This window comes from Bison bison, unplaced genomic scaffold (assembly GCF_000754665.1).
Source record: "Bison bison bison isolate TAMUID 2011002044 unplaced genomic scaffold, Bison_UMD1.0 scf7180017864274, whole genome shotgun sequence".
Lineage (NCBI taxonomy): Eukaryota > Metazoa > Chordata > Mammalia > Artiodactyla > Bovidae > Bison > Bison bison.
The window spans coordinates 2,949,244-2,966,971 of NW_011494846.1; the positions used below are offsets into that span (position 1 = coordinate 2,949,244).

At 47.8% G+C, this 17,728-nt stretch overlaps 1 protein-coding gene across 1 annotated transcript in view; it reads left to right on the plus strand.

Moving 5' to 3' along the window:
• GMPR (guanosine monophosphate reductase) overlaps positions 1-17,728 on the plus strand; it is a gene marked incomplete at its 5' end in the record, with an annotated part of 60,668 nt that overhangs the window by 22,734 nt on the left and 20,206 nt on the right. The window contains 2 exons of the mRNA XM_010848828.1: positions 10,741-10,822; positions 14,124-14,230. Of these exons, the coding sequence (XP_010847130.1) occupies positions 10,741-10,822; positions 14,124-14,230 (189 nt within the window). The remainder of the gene's footprint in view (positions 1-10,740; positions 10,823-14,123; positions 14,231-17,728) is intronic.

Below are 17,728 nucleotides of genomic sequence, written 5' to 3' on the forward strand. Positions count from 1 at the left end.
AAGTTCATGGTTCACGTATTGCTGAAGCCTGGCTTGGAGAATTTTGAGCATGACTTTACTAGCGTGTGAGATGAGTGCAATTGTGCGGTAGTTTGAGCATTCTTTGGCATTGACTTTCTTTGGGATTGGAATGAAAACTGACCTTTTCCAGTCCTGTGGCCACTGCTGAGTTTTCCAGATTTGCTGGCATATTGAGTGCAGCACTTTCACAGCATCATCTTTCAGGATTAGAAGTAGCTCAACTGGAATTCCATCACCTCCACTAGCTCTGTTCGTAGTGGTGCTTTCTAAGGCCCACTTGACTTCACATTCCAGATGTCTGGCTCTAGGTGAGTGATCACACCATCGTGATTATCTTGGTTGTGAAGATCTTTTTTGTACAGTTCTTCTGTGTATTCTTGCCATCTCTTCTTAATATCTTCTGCTTCTGTTAAGTCCATACCATTTCTGTCCTTTATCGAGCTCATCTTTGCATGAAATGTTCCCTTGGTATCTCTAATTTTCTTGAAGAGATCTCTAGTCTTTCCCATTCTGTTGTTTTCCTCTATTTCTTTTCATTGATTGCTGAGGAAGGCTTTCTTATCTCTTCTTGCTATTCTTTGGAACTCTGCATTTGGAGGCTTATATCTTTCCTTTTCTCCTTTGCTTTTCGCTTCTCTTCTTTTCACAGATATTTGTAAGACCTCCCCAGACAGCCATTTTGCTTTTTTGCATTTCTTTTCCGTGGGGATGGTCTTTATCCCTGTCTCCTGTACAATGTCACGAACCTCATTCCATAGTTCATCAGGCACTCTATCAGATCTGGTCCCTTAAATCTATTTCTCACTTCCACTGTATAATCATAAGGAATTTGGTTTAGGTCGTACCTGAATGGTCTAGTGGTTTTCCCTACTTTCTTCAATTTCAGTCTGAATTTGGCAATAAGGAGTTCATGATCGGAGCCAGTCAGTTCCCAGTCTTGTTTTTGCTGACTGTATAGAGCTTCTCCATCTTTGGCTGCAAAGAATATAATCAGTCTGATTTCGGTGTTGACCATCTAGTGATGTCCATGTGTAGAGTCTTCTCCTGTGTTTTTAGAAGAGGGTGCTTGCTATGACCAGTGCGTTCTCTCAGCAAAACTCTATTAGCCTTTGCCCTGCTTCATTCTGTATTCCAAGGCCAAATTTGCCTGTTACCCCAGGTGTTTCTTGACTTCCTACTTTTGCATTCCAGTCCTCTATAATGAAAAGGACATCTTTTTTGGGTGTTAGTTCTAAAAGGTCTTGTAGATCTTCATAGCACCATTCAACTTCAGCTTCTTCAGCGTTACTGGTTGGGGCATAGACTTGGATTACGGTAATATTGAATGGTTTGCCTTGGAAACGAACAGAGATCATTCTGTCATTTTTGAGATTGCATCCAAGTACTGCATTTCGGACTCTTTTGTTGACCATGATGGCTACTCCATTTCTTCTAAGGGATTCCTGCCTGCAGTAGTAGATATAATGGTCATCTGAGTTAAATTCACCCATTCCAGTCCATTTTAGTTCGCTGATTCCTAGAATGTCGACGTTCACTCTTGCCATCTCCTGTTTGACCACTTTCAGTTTGCCTTGATTCATGGACCTGACATTCCAGGTTCCTATACAATATTGCTCTTTACAGCATCGGACCTTGCTTCTATCAGCAGTCACATCCACAACTGGGTATTGTTTTTGCGTTGCCTCCATCCAAAGCCATTAAACATCCACGGGTGTTTAATAAACAGTCATAAAAGCAGGGGCACTTCAGCGCACCTGTACTCTGCAGCCCCTCTTCCCACCTCGGACAAAAGCCCCACCCTTCTTGGTGCTCTTTTCCTTCCTCGAGTGTCCCTGGTTTTGCCATCTACCAATGCGTTCCTAAAGGACAGCACTTAATTTGCCTATTTTTGAACCTCGTATAAATGGTGATTCTACTGCATATCTTCTGGGCCTTTGCCTCTGTAGTCCATTGCGATGGCCCACATCGTTTTGTGGAAGCTGTGGGGTCATATACTGTTCCTGGGGTGAATCCTTTTTTTTTTTTTTCCTGGGGTGAATCTTAAGCCTGTTTCCCAGGCACCTCCCTTGCCCTTGACCTCTTGCTCTACCTGCATGCTGATTGTACCAGCATTAACATCGCTGAGGGTCCCTGATGTCGGTGTGGCCATATGAGCACCATGGTTCAGCTGAACCACGTTGGGGACATCGCCTACCTCCCGAAGCTCATTCTTCTCCTTGTGAAAAGCTGGTCGAGATAAAAATGGTTGGAGTGTCATCATGGGGATCAGATGGGCTGATGGTAAGGGTGCAGTAGTCACCCAGTGGCAAGTGGGCAAGTACCATTGAGGGCACGTGCTCTGGGATCTGAACGAGAGGCGGGAGGCTGATGGAGAAGAGAAATGGGGGTGGGATGAGGGGGTGTATATTAGTTTTAAGAAGAAGGAGAAAACATGAGCCACTTTTTGAAATAAGGACAGTGAGAGCAGAAATGCCCCAGCGCCCCAGAGCTCCCAGTGCACCCTGCACACGGTTGCTGGTGAGTTTAGCTCACAGCTGGCTGTACCCAGGGCTGAGCAGGCTGCCTGTTGTGGAGCCTGGCTTCCAGCTCCAGGGAGAGGAGCAGGGGAGACGGGCGATGCAGGAAGGAGGTGGGCTGGCAGGGCAGGGAAAAGGCCTAGTGCAGTGCCTGGGGGCTGCTGGGTGGGGGTGAGGTGGGGAGGGGGAGAGTGACACTGAGTTCCCACGCCCCCTGGGCACCCAGGGGTGCTGAGCCACACGGAGGCCCCGCCTGCTCTGTGCCTCTTCCCCGGCGAGGCAGCGTCGGGGGGGTGCGGGGTGACACTTTTCAGTGTTCCTCTGCAGCGCCTGCCGACTGCCCAGGGGGCGTTCCCAGTGTTGGGATTGGTCTCCCCAGTGATGAGCAGGAGGCTCTAGCCTTTCTCCCCTGGCTGCTTTACCTACACTGACCCCTCAGGTTCACGTGGAAACCTCCAGTACTCTTAACACCCTTGGTCTTTAGGAAGATAATTTTTCTCGTGGCATTTGGAGGTGTTGTGAGGATGTGCTTGTCCACTGATGAGGAAATGAAAGGTAGATAACTTAGGGGATGCTGAGTGCTGTCCTGATGGTTACTCTGCAGTGAACGGAAGGGCGGCTCAGAAGCGTCTTGGCAGAGCCCCAGTTCCAGGCTTGCTGCTCCCATTGCCCAGCACATCTGGGATTCACGTGGACCCTTTGCTTCTTACCTTTCACCTAAGGAAAGCACCACTGCAGGTCAGGAGGGAGGAAGCGGCGATGTTTAGAGAACGTCACTGGCAGAAAAGGGGCTAGTGAAGGTGCTGAGTGTTAGAGTGTGACAAGTCCTCTGGGCCTCTGCCTGGTGGCTTTCTGAGAGGCATGGGAATGGTGTGTTCTTGGGTGGATTCCAGGGACTGTGGAAAGAGGCACTAGCAAGGACCAGGCACTTGTCTTTTGTGATAACTCGTGCTCGAGTAAGGCTAAGAGCACCTACTTTAGTTGGTGGGAGGCTTCAGCTTAGAGGGGTCAAGAAACTTTTTGATGTTCACACAGCCAGTGAGAGGTGGGACTGAGCTAGATGGTGTGTCCCCAGGGTCTGGAATCCCCCTTTCCAGGCCCCCCCATTGCACCCTGCTGCAGCCAGACCCCCTCCCAGCTCAGGCTCCTTGTGACGGAGAGGTTCCTATGTTGGGTCTCTTTTGTGGGTTCAATCGTGTCCGACCTTATGGACTGTAGCCCACCAGGCTCCTCTGTCCATTCAATTTTCCAGGCAAGAATACTGGAGTGGGTTGCCATTTCCTCCTCCAGGGGCTCTTTCCAACCTAGAGATTAAACCCACGGTGTCCTGTGTCTCCTGCGTTGGCAGGCAGATTCTTTACCACGAGAGCCACCTGCAAAACCCAGGTTGGGTCTGGGAGGTGCTTTTGTGCTGGTGGCTCTTTCTGATCTGGCCCTGAGGACACAGGCTTGTGACACCTAATCTGTTCAGAGGAGACTAGCTCTGCTCCGCTGGGCAATGTCAAGTCAGCCACTGTTGGCAGACCCCTGGGAAGCTGTGGGCACATCCTTGGCCTTTCTCTGTGTGACCAGTGGCTCAGACACCTGTCTGGATCCTTTTCTCCAGCATTTCATGGTCAGACAAGGTTCTGAGTCACACGGGGGCCCTGCCTGCTCTATGCCTCTTCCTGGGGAGGCAGGAGGGTGAGGCAGGTGATGCTCTTCAGTGTTCTCAAAGGTGGCGGCCGTGGGCACCAGAATTTACCTCCCAGATGCCCTCTCAGGCCAAGTTAGCCTAGATTTTCTGGTTCATCCTCTCTTTGGAACTGATGTAAACTGAAACTGCGGTAGGAGCTAGGAAGGGCCCCCAAGATTCAGCTGATGTGTGTCTTCGAGAGTCACGCAGTAAATTTGGTTGCTTGTGTTTTTCATGTGAAAGGTGGTTATTGCCTTGGTGGCATCTCCTACTCCCTGGGATGCCCAGGTAAATAGAGAGAGATCCTCGGGTGCATGGGGGAAGACTCTGGCATTGATGTTCCAGCACTTTCTGTTAGGAGTTGGCCCTCAGGCCAGATTCAGTCTGCTGCTGTTGGCTGGTGCTCAGTTGCTCAGTCCTGTCCGACTCTTGGTGACCCCATGGACTGTAGCACGCCAGGCTTCCCTGTCCTTTGCTGTCTCTTGGAGTCTACTCAAACTCATGTTCATCGAGTTGGTGATGCCATCCAACCATCTCATCCTCTGTCATCGCCTTCTCCTCCTGCCCTCAGCCTTTCCCAGCATCAGGGTCTTTTCCAGTGAGTCAGCTGTTTGCATCAGGTGGCCAAAGTATTGAAGCTTCAGTATCAGCATCAGTCCTTCCAATGAATATTCAGGGTTGATTTCCTTTAGAATTGACTTGTCTGATCTCCTTGCAGTCCAAGGGACTCTCAAGAGTCTTCTCCAGCACCACAGTTCAAAAGCATCATTTCTTCTGCACTCAGTCTTCTTTATGGTCCAACTCTCACATCCGTACATGACTACTGGAAAAACCATAGCTTTGACTATATGGACCTTTGTAGGCAAAGTGATGTCTCTGCTTTTTAATGTGCTGTCTGGGTTTGCCATAGCTTTTCTTCCCAGAAGTGAGCGTCTTTTAATTGCAAGACTGCAGTCACCATCTGCAGTGATTTTGGAGCCCAAGAAAATAAAGTCTGTCACTGTTTCCATTGTTTCCCCATCTATTTGCCATGAAGTGATGGAACCAGATGCCATGATCTTAGTTTTCTGAATGTTGAGCTTTAAGCCAACTTTTTCACTCTCTTTCACTTTCATCAAGAGGCTCTTTAGTTCCTCTTCACTTTCTACCATTAGTGTGGTGTCATCTGCATATCTGAGGTTATTGATATTTCTCCTGGCAATCTTGATTCCAGCTTGTGCTTCATCCAGCCGGGCATTTCTCATGATGTACTCTGCATGTGAGTTAAATAAGCAGGGTGACAACATATAGCCTTGACCTACTCCTTCCCCAGTTTGGAACCAGTCTGTTGTTCCATGTCTGGTTCTAACTGTTGCTTCTTGACCTGCATGCAGGTTTCACAGGAGACAGGTAAGGTGGTCTGGTATTCCCATCTCTTTTAAGAATTTCCCACAGTTTGTTGTGATCCACACAAAGGCTTTAGCGTAGTCGATGAAGCAGAAGTAGATCTTTTTCTAGAATTCTCTTGCTTTTTCTGTCCAGCGGATGTTGGCAATTTGATCTCTGGTTCCTCTGCCTTTTCTAAATCCAGCTCGTACATCTGGAAGTTTTCAGTTCACATGCTGTTGAAACCTAACTTGAAGGATTTTAAGCATTACCTTGCTAGCATGTGAGATGAGTGCAGTTGTACAGTAGTTTGAACATTCCTTGGCATTGCCCTTCTTTGGGATTGGAATGAAAACTGACCTTTCCCAGTCCTGTGGCTGCTGCTGAGTTTTCCAAATTTTCTCATTCTACAGAAAGGATTTTTCTTGGCAAAAGACTTCTGAAGAGGCAGTAAAAAGTGGGTAGAAAACTTATTGTTTAATGGGTATAAAATTTCAGTTTGGGATGATGAAAAAGTTCTGGAGATGGATATTGGTGAAACTCCTTTGTAAACCCTCCAGTGACAAGGACAGGTGGGTCTGATCAGCCCCGCTTTATAGCAGGATAAATGGAGACTTGGAGTGGATATGATTTTCTTAAAATTACCCAGTGAGTGGGAGGGCGTTCAGTCAGCCCCAGCTTTCTGAAGTTATCTTGCCATGGATGTCTGGGTCCAAAGGAGAACTGGAAGAATTGGGGTTGGATTTTTCCCAGAAGACTTTTTAATTTATTTTTAAAAGTTTTAATTAAAAAAAAAATTTATTTAATTTTTGGCTGTGCTGGGTCTTCATTGCTGCGCGGGCTTTTCTCTAGTTGCGGCTGGCGGACATCTCATATGGTGGCTTCTCTCGTTGCAGAGCTGAGCTCTAGGGTGCTCAGGCTTCAGTACTTGTGGCACAGAGGCTTAGTCACTTCTCGGCCTGTGGGATCTTCCTGGACCAGGATTGGAAGCCACGTCTCCTGCCTTGGCAGGGGGATTCTTAACCACTGAGCCACCAGGGAGGCCCCTAGAGGCCTTTTTTAAATGGTACAGAAGTACGTGAAATGTTCGTTTTGTTCCTTTTATGTGTTCTTTGGGCCCTCCCACCTGCCCTGGACACAGGCGCAGGAGGTGGTGTCCGGACAGTGCTTGGCCTCCCTGGGGAGAGGGGCCCTAACAGAAATCTCTGCCTGTCTGCACTGGGACCCAGCTAGGGTCTGCGGCTTCTATTTGTCCTGGCTGCCCCTGTCATGACCGAGCTGGACGTGCTGCTACCTTCTGAGCCTCTGGTATCCACTCCCCACAGAAGCTGTTTCTGGCCAAGATAAGCCGACTGCTCGCTAATCACCCCCGGCCAACTACCCACCCCCACCCCAGCGCATCCCACCCCGAGCCCGCCGGCTGCCTGTGCTGTGGGCTGGGCTTCCCCCAGAGCCTGACCATACTCCCGGGGCCTCTCGTGTTTCTGAACGTGACTTCTCCTTTCAGCTTTTGTGTTTGCCCATCTTGGTTTCAAACTTGGATAGGTTTTTGTTCTGCAAGGGGACACTCACCGTCCTCTCCTGGTCATCAGCATTCTTGTTGTGTGGTCCTCGGGCTGGAGGCTTTTCGTCATCACTCTGGGTTTTTCCATGCTCAGTCCTCTTTGTGGTGCCCGCCTCTGGTTCAGGAGCCCCAAAGGCAGCTCAGGGGACATGGGGACACCTTGAGAAGCCCCTGGGCTCTTAATGGCATCAGCTCCCTCCACACTTTTAAACCTACCTTGACCTCACATGGTTATACTTGCTATGTCCATCTGAGGTGATTTGAATTGACTTCTTTGGTATAAAGTGAACCCTCTTAAACTGGTCTGTAGGCAGTACCAGAATGGAGAGAGAAATCCACAGTGAAAGTGAAACCTTGTAGGGAGCTTCGAGTAGCTTCTTTAGGTGTTTTATTTTTAACTTCTAATTGATTTTTATTTGTAAAATTTATTTTGAATTTTTAGCAAGTCAACCAGGGAGGAAGAATGAGAGCTTGGCCTGCTGTTTCTTGGGTTCCTGTGTGCATGCTAAGTCACTTCAGTTGTGTCTGACTCTCTGCGACCCTATGCACTGTATCTGCCAGGCTCCTTTGTCCATGGGATTCTCCAGGGAAGAGTACTGCAATGGGTTCCTCTGCCCTCTTCCAGGGCAATCTTCCCGACCGAGGGATCGAACCTGTGTCTTCTGCAGCTCCTTCACTGCAGGCAGATTCTTTATGCTGAGCCACCAGGGAAGCCCTTCTTGGATTCCTACTAAGTTTTTTTCCAGGTTCAGAGTTGTATGCTTAGGAGAAAAAAAAAACCCTAAGAAAACAGAAACTATAACTTTCAATTGTAAAAGTAATGCAGTTTCTACTGTCAAACTCAAGAAATTGTAAGGAATTATTGATAAGAGTCAGAATATTCCCTCACCAGGACATGTTTTATCAGCATTTTGGTGTATATTTCCATCTATACGTATACTTTGGAGAAGGCAGTGGCACCCCACTCCAGTACTCTTGCCTGGAGAATCCCATGGACGGAGGAGCCTGGTGGGCTGCCGTCTCTGGGGTCGCACAGTCGGACACGACTGAAGCGACTTAGCAGCAGCAGCAGCAGTAGCATACGTATACTCGTTTAACAAAACTGAGATCTTACTATTTCCTTCTGTTTCTCCTAACATTATACTGAAAGCATTTAAGCATTTTCCCATGGCATCAAACCAATCTTATAAACATCACACGGGTTGGCCAGAGATTGTTGAACCATTCCCCTTTGGGGGAATATATTTGCAGTTTTGCACTGTTAACAGTAATACATGTTTGTAGTTAAATCTTTGACCTCATCCATAATGATTGCCTGGAGAGAAAATCCTGGAAGTTATTGGATCAAAGGATATACATACTTTTCATTTCTGTATATGGGCAAATTATTTTCTAGGAAAACTTGTACTGGAGTAGGCATTCCACTGGCAGAGAATGAGTGTCTGTTTTCAGCATTTAGTTTTTATAATCACTGACAATTTGTTAAGTGAAAAGTGGTAGCTTGCTGATGTCTTCATTGAGATTTGATTGCTGTGAAGGTTAAACACGTTCCCTGTGTTTATTGGCCACTGTTATTTCTCTCGTCAGTTCATGTCCTTCGGAAGTTATTCTGTGCGGTGCTTGCATTTTTCTTGTAGATTTGGAAAAGCTCTCATAATGTTAGTCTTCTTCGTAATTGTAAATCTTTTCTCCAGCAGGTTATTAATTTTGTTGATTATATGTATGAGTGTGTGTTTATGCAGGTTTTTAACTTTCATGTAGACAGATCTGTCTTTATGTTTTTTCACTTGTATGTGTATTACGAGTATTCAGTTTTCCTCTAAATCTGGGAGGAGACAACTTTTAATTTATCTGAAGCTTATTTTGGTGCAAGGTATGAGTGATAATCCATATCTGTTTCCAAAAGATCCCTTTCCCCCCAAATTTCAATATTTCTATTGAAATATTGTTCCTTTCCTCTGTGACATGAAATGCCGTCTTTATCATATACTGTATTCTCATATGTTCCTATCCTTTCTCTGGGCTAGCATTTTCCATTGTCAAATGCTGTTGGGATTAAATAACTTTGAGCCATCCTCATCACCCCTTTTGAAGATGCTTCTATACAAAGTTAAAAGTCATGTTTTCCAGGTGGAGAAAGAAAAATTCCCCTTGGAATCAATTCAGTGAAAAGACACTTTTGGGGCTTCAGTGACAAAAAACAAGTTGTATGAGTTAGGGATGCACTGCCCAAAATAAGACTGTGCACAGTTGTGAACATTCAGACAGGCATCCTGCCAAGTATTCTATGCACCAACTGAAGAATCCACAGGCCAGTGAGTTGTAATAAAAAGGGCTATTTTCATGTTCCCAGGCTCCTGCAGTGAAAGAACATGCACTGTTTTCAAACCAGATGCATCCGTCTGGTTTTTAGTTTCTACCACTTCCTGGCTTATGGGTTTATTCTTAGGACCACAGTTTCATGTTGTTCTGAAAATGAAGTATGTACCAGTCCCCAAGGTGCCTTTGGGGTTTGGGGTTCATCTGCCTTTTCATATCTCAGTGGGAACCACTGACCCTAGGATGGGTTTAGTTCACCCCAGTTGCTCAGTCGTGTCCGACTCTTTGCAACCCCGTGGACTGCAGCATGCCAGGCTTCCCTGTCCATCACCAACTCCTGGAGCTTGCTCAGACTCATGTCCATCAAGTCAGTGATGCCATCCAAGCATCTCATCCTCTGTTGTCCCTCCTTCTCCTGCCTTCAGTCTTTCCCAGCATCAGGGTTTTTTCGAAAGAGTCAGTTCTTGGCATCACGTAGCCAAAGTATTGGAGTTTCAGCTTCAGCATCAGTCCTTCCAATGAATATTCAGGACTGATTTCCTTTAGGTTGGGATACCTAGGCATTTTCCCAACTGTGAGGTGACCAGTAGTCCCTAATTCTGGGTTCTATTGGTTCCATAGAAGTTCTTCAGGGGTTTTACAAACTGTGAACCACAATTAACATTTTAATCAGCTGAGAGAGCGTTTCATTGCTTATTTTATATGTTTGGGTTCTCCGTAAGAGTTTGTCTTGCCTGACCTGGAAAGACCAAGGTCTCTTGGAGTTCCAAAGTCATGTAGTTCTGTAAATTCCTCATGCTGTCAGCTCACCCAGAGGTAGCCTGGGGTGTCCAATTCTGTGTTCTTGATAATTGTTGTTATTTAGGGTTGTTTCCAAATTTGCTGGTATACTGAGTGCAGCACTTTAGCAGCAGCATCTTTTAGGATTTAAAATAGCTCAGCTGGAATTCCATCACCTCCACTTGCTTGGTTGGTGGTGATGCTTCCTAAGGCCCAGCTGACGTCACACTCCAGGACGTCTGGCTCTCTGTGAGTGATCACACCATCACAGTTAATTGAGAAGAAAGGAAACCTGGAGAAAACCCTAAGCCACCAACTGGCTGAAAGTTGATTCAGGGGTTGGGCCCTTGTCTTCTCCTGTGTTTTACTTTTGTCCCCTTGGCTGCCTGGTGGCCTCAGAACCGGCTCCTCCTCGTGTTCAGGTGTGGGGCTCCTCCATCACTCACCTTTGTTCCTCCTGGGGTAGTTCATGATCATGAGCTATATTCTTTCTATCCCAGGCAGGGAACGTGGTGACGGGAGAGATGGTAGAAGAGCTTATTCTTTCTGGAGCAGATATCATCAAAGTGGGAATTGGACCAGGTAAGACTTGCTGGGAGGATTGGGGTCTAACACTGGGAGATGCCCAGAAGGGACCTCAGGAATGATCCAGCCACAGGTTTAAAGCACATTTCTTTTGGAAGTATTGTTGAGCTTCTGATCAGAAGAGGCTCCTGAATAGAAATATCACTGAGCTGCTTTCTGATGCCTCTGGGAATTTCTGAATGAACTTGAATGTGGTTCGATTCAAATAAGGTCTTGGTTTCAGAACATTCCTGTGGAAGAAAAGAATGAGAGTCATGAATGATCCCATTCACCTCGAAGAGGAAGGTGAGGGATGAAGAGCTCACAGGGACAGTTAATGGATGTGAATGACTCCAGTTTATGTGAATGTTTGAGGGACCCCAAACATTACAAATAAGCATGCAGCTGAGGCCACATTTGAACTTGACTCATGGCCCAGGCAGTTATCACCTTTGGCTCTTCAGCTGATACATATCCAGCTCAGATTTTGCTGCATCCTCCCAGGCCTTCTCTCCCAGGGCCAGCAGTGGCATTCTGAGTGGAGGAATAAGGTGGCGCCTTTCTACCGTCTTCTGGGTAGATCTGTTTCTCTCAGGGCCACTTGATGCTGACCTTCCCTTTTGGCCAGACAGGTGCATGAACTTCCTTATTTTTAATTTCTTCATATTAAAAATTCCTCCTCGCACATCCATGACTAACCAAACACTAAAATGGGAGAGAAGGAAAAGAGATATACATTTTCACTTGGGAATAAAAAAAAAACAGCAAAGTTTTTTTTTTTTTTTTTTTAACAAATACCATGCTCTCAGAAGACACTACCAAAAAAGGAAGCAAACCATAATCTGCGAGGGAGGCAGAAAACTTGGTTGTGTTGTGACCTGGCACAGTCGTCAGCCTTGAGGGACCTGGATGGGCAGGAAGAGACTCTTCAGGAAGGAGAGCCCTGTAGGCTTGTAAAAGGCCCTAAGCATTTTTTTTTTCTTTAAATAATTTTATCTTTATTTTTGGCTGTGCTGGGTGTTTGTTGCTGTGCAGGCTCTTCTCAAGTTTTGGTAGACGGAGGCTACTCTCTAGTCATGCTGCAGGGGCTTCTCATTGTGGGGGCTTTTGTTTCGGAGCGCAGGCTCCAGGCACGTGGGCTCAGTAGTAAGGGCTCCCGGGCTGTAGAGCACAGGCTCAGTAGTTGTACCACACGGGCCTAGTTGCTCCCCGGCACGTGGGATCTTCCTGGACCGGGGGTCAAACTTGTGTCTCCTGCCTTGGCTCAGCTCCTTACTACTGAGCTCCACCAGGGAAGCGCGGGTGACAGCATTAAATAAGGTTCATCATAGAACAACTCCTGGGACCTGGGGGAGAAAAGCATTAAAAATGTGCCCCACGGCCACCGGGGCTGGGAGGAAGTGGGTACCCAGTTTCTCCTTTTAACCTGGGGGTTCATCAGGACCACTCCCCCGCCTTGTCCCCCACCCATGCAGAGCTCCAGGCCACTGCAGCTGAGTCCCTGCCCACCAGGATCTCGCAGTGGAGTGGGAAAGGAGAAAGGCCGATTCTGAACCAGAACCAGAGGTTGTAAAGCTCCAGTTGTGCCTCGCACAGTGCGTGTCTGGGGCAGGGGTGCCTTGGTCGGGAGGGAAGTGCCACAGCCCCCAGGGAGTGAGTGGCTGTGTTGTAAGGATGGACAGAAGAAGACGGCTCCTCCCTGCAACTGGATGTGGGGGGAGGCAGCTCCCCTGGTCTCGGTGTCTCTGCCGGAGCCAGGCCTCAGAGTATATATATAGCCTTGGCTCTTGACCTGTCGGGAGAGGTTTGTGGGCAGCTGGGAAGCCACTGGTGATGGTGGGGGAAAAGGAGAGGAGGCAGAGGCTTTGCACGAGTCTGGTGGGAGTGGAGGAGTTCATGCCCAGCTTTTACACGGGCTCATAGGCAACACCCCCAGACAGGCAGGAGGGACGGAGTGAGTGAGTGAGTGGTGAAGCGGTGGAGACAGGGACGTGACTCATTCATTCTTGAGTTCACGCATTCTTTCAGTGACTATTTATAGAGGCCTTATTATACACAAAGCTATGTTCTCAGTGCTGGATCCACAACAATGAATATCCACGGAGCTTACCCTCCAGCAGAGAAAACAGATCCTCAGTTCTTACACAAATAATGACTTAAATGCTGTTTTTGAAATGACGCTGTGACGAACAACGTGCCTGAGGCAGTGACATTGAAGTTGAAGCCTGGAAGATGAGAAAGGGTTGGCCAGACCAGGGGGTTGGTGCAGAGGGGAGCGCTCGGGGGACAGAACATCACGTACAGGGGATCCCTGAGGTGGGAGGAATGGAAAGGTCTGCAAGGCTGGGGGGTGCCGAGCAGGGCGGGCAGAGAGAAGAGGGGACAGGCGGGTAGACAGTACAGAGTGTGAGCTGGGTGGCCTCGGAGCGGGCGCTGGTCTGCTGGGAGGGAAGGGGAGGTTTGAGCACGGAGATGTGCTGGAGAGGCCCGTCTAATTTGGCCTGGACCTAACTGGGCTAATGCACTGCAGACAGTGAACTAGAACTGGAGTTGACCATGGGGAGGGCAGAGGTCAGGGGGGATGAAGGCATCAAGGTGGCTGGTTTGAGTTCTGCAGTGGAAGCTCACCTCAGAGGCCGGGCTGGACAGGGTGAGAGATGGACCAGGAGAGGGTGAGGACCGGGAGGCTGCCGTGTGTAGAGGCCAGAGCCGAGGCAGAGGGAGGCTGGACCGGGAGGCTGGCGTGTGTAGAGGCCAGAGCCGAGGCAGAGGGTGGCTGCTAGCATGCCCTGAGCATCGGCCTCCTTTGCTCAGCGGATTACTGGAGGCTGGGCAGTCTTCATCCCTCATGCCATTTCATCTCCATCACAGCCCCATGAGGTCAATGCTTTCATTTCAACCTTTTAAGCGACACACTGAGGCTTAGAGAAGTGAGTCATTTGACAGAAGTTGAAGGTCAAGGAGGGTCAAGGCCATGGGAGGCATCTGAAGGTCCCTTGTGGTTGTGTGGGAAGTGAGGGAAGGTGGGAAGGAGTGGAGTTGGAGGCTGGGAAGTCAGTAAGAGGGAGCTGATGTCGTGGAGAGTGATGGTGACCGGTGTAGTGGGGTGTGTCCTGGACTTGAGCAGATGAGGGTGATATGGCCCAGAAGGGATGAGTGGCCAGGACAGCGGTTATACCCACCTCTGCTGAGCTGCGGGGGGCTGCTCTGCCCCCAGGAAATGGGGGTAGGGCTGTGTGATGGGAGAGGAGGCTCATTGTCTCGAGTCCTGCTCAGCCCTAACCATCTCTCTCTGGGGTCCCCCTCCTCCTCCATCCAGGTTCCGTGTGCACCACCCGCACCAAGACAGGGGTGGGCTACCCCCAGCTGAGCGCTGTGATCGAGTGCGCAGACTCGGCCCACGGCCTGAAGGGGCACATCATCTCGGTAAGTGTCCCGGCGGGGCTGGGAGGGGACGTTTCCGGGAGGCCCTTGCTCCCCGGCCACCCTTCACCTCGTTGGTGACCCTGCAGTCTCGGGAGCCAGCTGGGGACCATGCTCGCAGTGTTCGGTGATGGTGACACTCAACAGAGATACAGGCCCTACTGCCTAGGGACTGCGGAGACGGGGGCGGCTCCTTGGTCAGCAACTACTCTGTAGTCAGTAATAGCTGGAGGTGGTGCGTATCATGACGGGATACATGGGGAGCTTTGAGAAAATGAGAGGGTCACGTATTTGCTTGCTAGGGCTCGATGTAACAAAGTGCCCCTTACCAGAGGAAGCACAAGCTGGAATCAAGACTGCTGGTGGAAGTATCAATAACCTCAGATATGCAGATGACACCACCCTTATGGCCGGAAGTGAAGAAGAACCAAAGAGCCTCTTGATGAAGGTGAAAGAGAAGAGTGAAAAAGTTGGCTTAAAACTCAACATTCAGAAAACAAGAGATCATGGCATCTGGTTCCATCACTTCATGGCAAATAGATGGGGAAACAGTGACAGACTTTATTTTTTGGGCTCCAAAATCACTACAGATGGTGACTGCAGCCATAAATTAAAAGATGCTTGCTCCTTGGAAGAAGAGTTATGACAAACCTAGACAGCATATTAAAAAGCAGAGACTTATTTGCCAACAAAGGTCTGTCTAGTCAAAGCTATGGTTTTTCTAGTAGTCATGTATGGATGTGAGAGTTGGACTATAAAGAAAGCTGAGCACTGAAGAATTGATGCTTTTGAACTGTGGTGTTGGAGAAGACTCCTGAGAGTCCCTTGGACTGCAAGGAGATCCAATCAGTCCATCCTAAAGGAAATCAGTCCTGAATATTCATTGGAAGGACTGTTGCTGAAGCTGAAACTCCAATAGTTTGGCCACCTGATGCAAAGAACTGACTCATTGGACAAAACCCTGATGCTGGGAAGGACTGAAGGCGGGAGGAGAGGGAGAAGGCAGAGGATGAGATGGTTGGATGGCATCACCGACGCAATGGACATGAGTTTGAGTAAACTCTGGGAGTTGCTGATGGACAGGGAGGCCTGGTGTGCTGCAGTCCAGGGGGTCGCAAAGAGTTGGACATGACTGAGTGACTGAACTGAACAAATAAGAGAAGTATATTGTCTCACTCTTCTGGAGGTCAGAGGTCTAAGATCAAGGTGTCAGCAGGGCCACGAAGCCTCCAGGGAAACCCCCGTTCCAGCCTCCAGAGTTTCTGGTAGTTGCTCAGCTAAGGGCACCAGAGCTCTGGTTTTCACAGGGCATCCTCCCCGCATGCACGGCTGCCTTTGTGTCCAGATTTCTCCTTTTTATAAGAACATCAGTCGTATGGGACTAGAGCCCACCTTCCTCCAAGGTGACCTCATCTTGGCTATTCACATCTGCAGTGCTGTCAGTGCTCCGGCCGGTCACCGGTTTCTGTAGTGAGCGCGATTCGGTGCGATGCTGGGGGCAGAAGTTAGATTACGCAGGTGGAGGGGTATATGGATGGAGGTGAAGAGAGTCAGTGATCTAACAACACTGTTATGGAGCTCCTCGAGGGAAAACACCCCAGTACTCAGCGACTACATGTTACAGATTGAATCTGTGTCAATTTAACCCTCATTTTATCCGTCATTCTCCTCTACCTTTATTGACATGTCCATCATTCAAGTAGTCATCACATCTGTCTCCTTCTAGGTGAGATGCTCAGAACAGGGCAGAACTTGTCAGATACAGTTGGATGGACTTGGACAGAGCTATGGCTTCAGTTTATGTGAGTTATACATGTATATCCTGAAAGTGAAAGTCTCTCAGTCGTGTCCTACTCTTCGCAACCCCATGGTCTGTACAGTCCATGGAATTCTCCAGGCCAGAATAGTGGAGTGGGTAGCCTTTGCCTTCTCCAGGGTATCTTCCCAACTCAGGGATTGAACCCAGGTCTCCCACATTGCAGGCAGATTGTTTACCAGCTGAGCCATAAAGGAAGCCTGTATATATATCCTATGAACATGTGAATTATATATATTTAATAATATATATCTAAATTCTGAACTTTTGGCATGTTTTTAGCAGTGCTATAACAATGGACTCATATTAAATATAGTAAATTAAATCTTCAGTACTTTTCACTTGTTCAGTTGCTAAGCCAAGCTCTCACATTAAATAATTGACAGGATATTTTGGTTAAAAAAAAAGTGGGTATAGTAAATTAACATATTCTGGTGGAATGATCTGTTATTGGTTTTGGTTCAGCATTGAAACTAGTGAGATTTGATTTCTGGACCTGCTTTGAGGACATAATTTGTTGTTGTTCAATCGCTTAGTCGTGTCTGACTCTTTGCTACCCCATGGGCTACAGCACGCCAGGCTTCCCTGTCCTTCACTGTCCCCTGGCGTTGTGGAAACTCATGTTCATTGAGCCAATGATGCCATCCATTCATCTCATCCTCTGTTGCCTCTTTCTCTTCCTGCCCTCAATCTTTCCCAGCATCAGGGACTTTTCCAGTGAGTTGGCTCTTTGCATCAGGTGGCCAAAGTATTGGAGTCTCAGCTTCAGTCCTTCCAAGAATATTCAGGACTGATTTCCTTTAGGATGGACTGGTTGGATCTCCTTGCAGTCCAAGAGATTTTCAAGAGTCTTCTCCAACACCACAGTTCAAAAGCATTAATTCTTTGGCACTCAGCTTTCTTTATAGTCCAACTCTCACATCCATACATGACTACAGGAAAAACAAAAGCTTTGACTAGACAGACCTTTGTTGGCAAAGTAATGTCTCTGCTTTTTAATACACTGTCTAGGTTGGTCATAACTTTTCTTCCAAGGAGCAAGTGTCTTTTAATTTCATGGCTGGAATCACCATCTGCAGTGATTTTGGAGCCCCAAAAATAAAGTCTGTCACTGTTTCCGTTGTTTCCCCAACTATTTGCCATGAAGTGATGGGACTGGATGCCATAATCTTTGTCTTTTGAATGTTGATTTTTAAACCAGCTGTTTTACTCTCCTCTTTCACTTTCAACAAGAGGTTCTTGAGTCCCTCTTCGATTTCTGCCGTATGAGTGGTGTCATCTGCATATCTGAGGTTATTGATATTTCTGTCAGCAATCTTGATTCAAGCTAGTGCTTCATCCAGCCTGGCATTTTGCATGACTTACTCTACATATAAGTTAAATAAGCAGGGTGACAATGTACACTCTTGACGTACTCCTTCCCCCATTTGGAACAGTCTGTTGTTGCATGTCTGGTTCTAACTGTTGCTTCTTGACCTGCATACAGATTTCTCAGGAGGTAGGTAAGGTGACCTGGTAGTCCCATCTCTTGGAGAATTTTCTACAGTTTGTTGTGATCCACACAGTCAAAGACTTTAGTGTAGTCAATGAAGCAGGTGTTTTTCTGTAATTCTCTTGGTTTTTCCATGGTCCAGCGGATGTTAGCAATTTGATTTCTGGTTCCTCTGCCTTTTCTAAATCCAGCT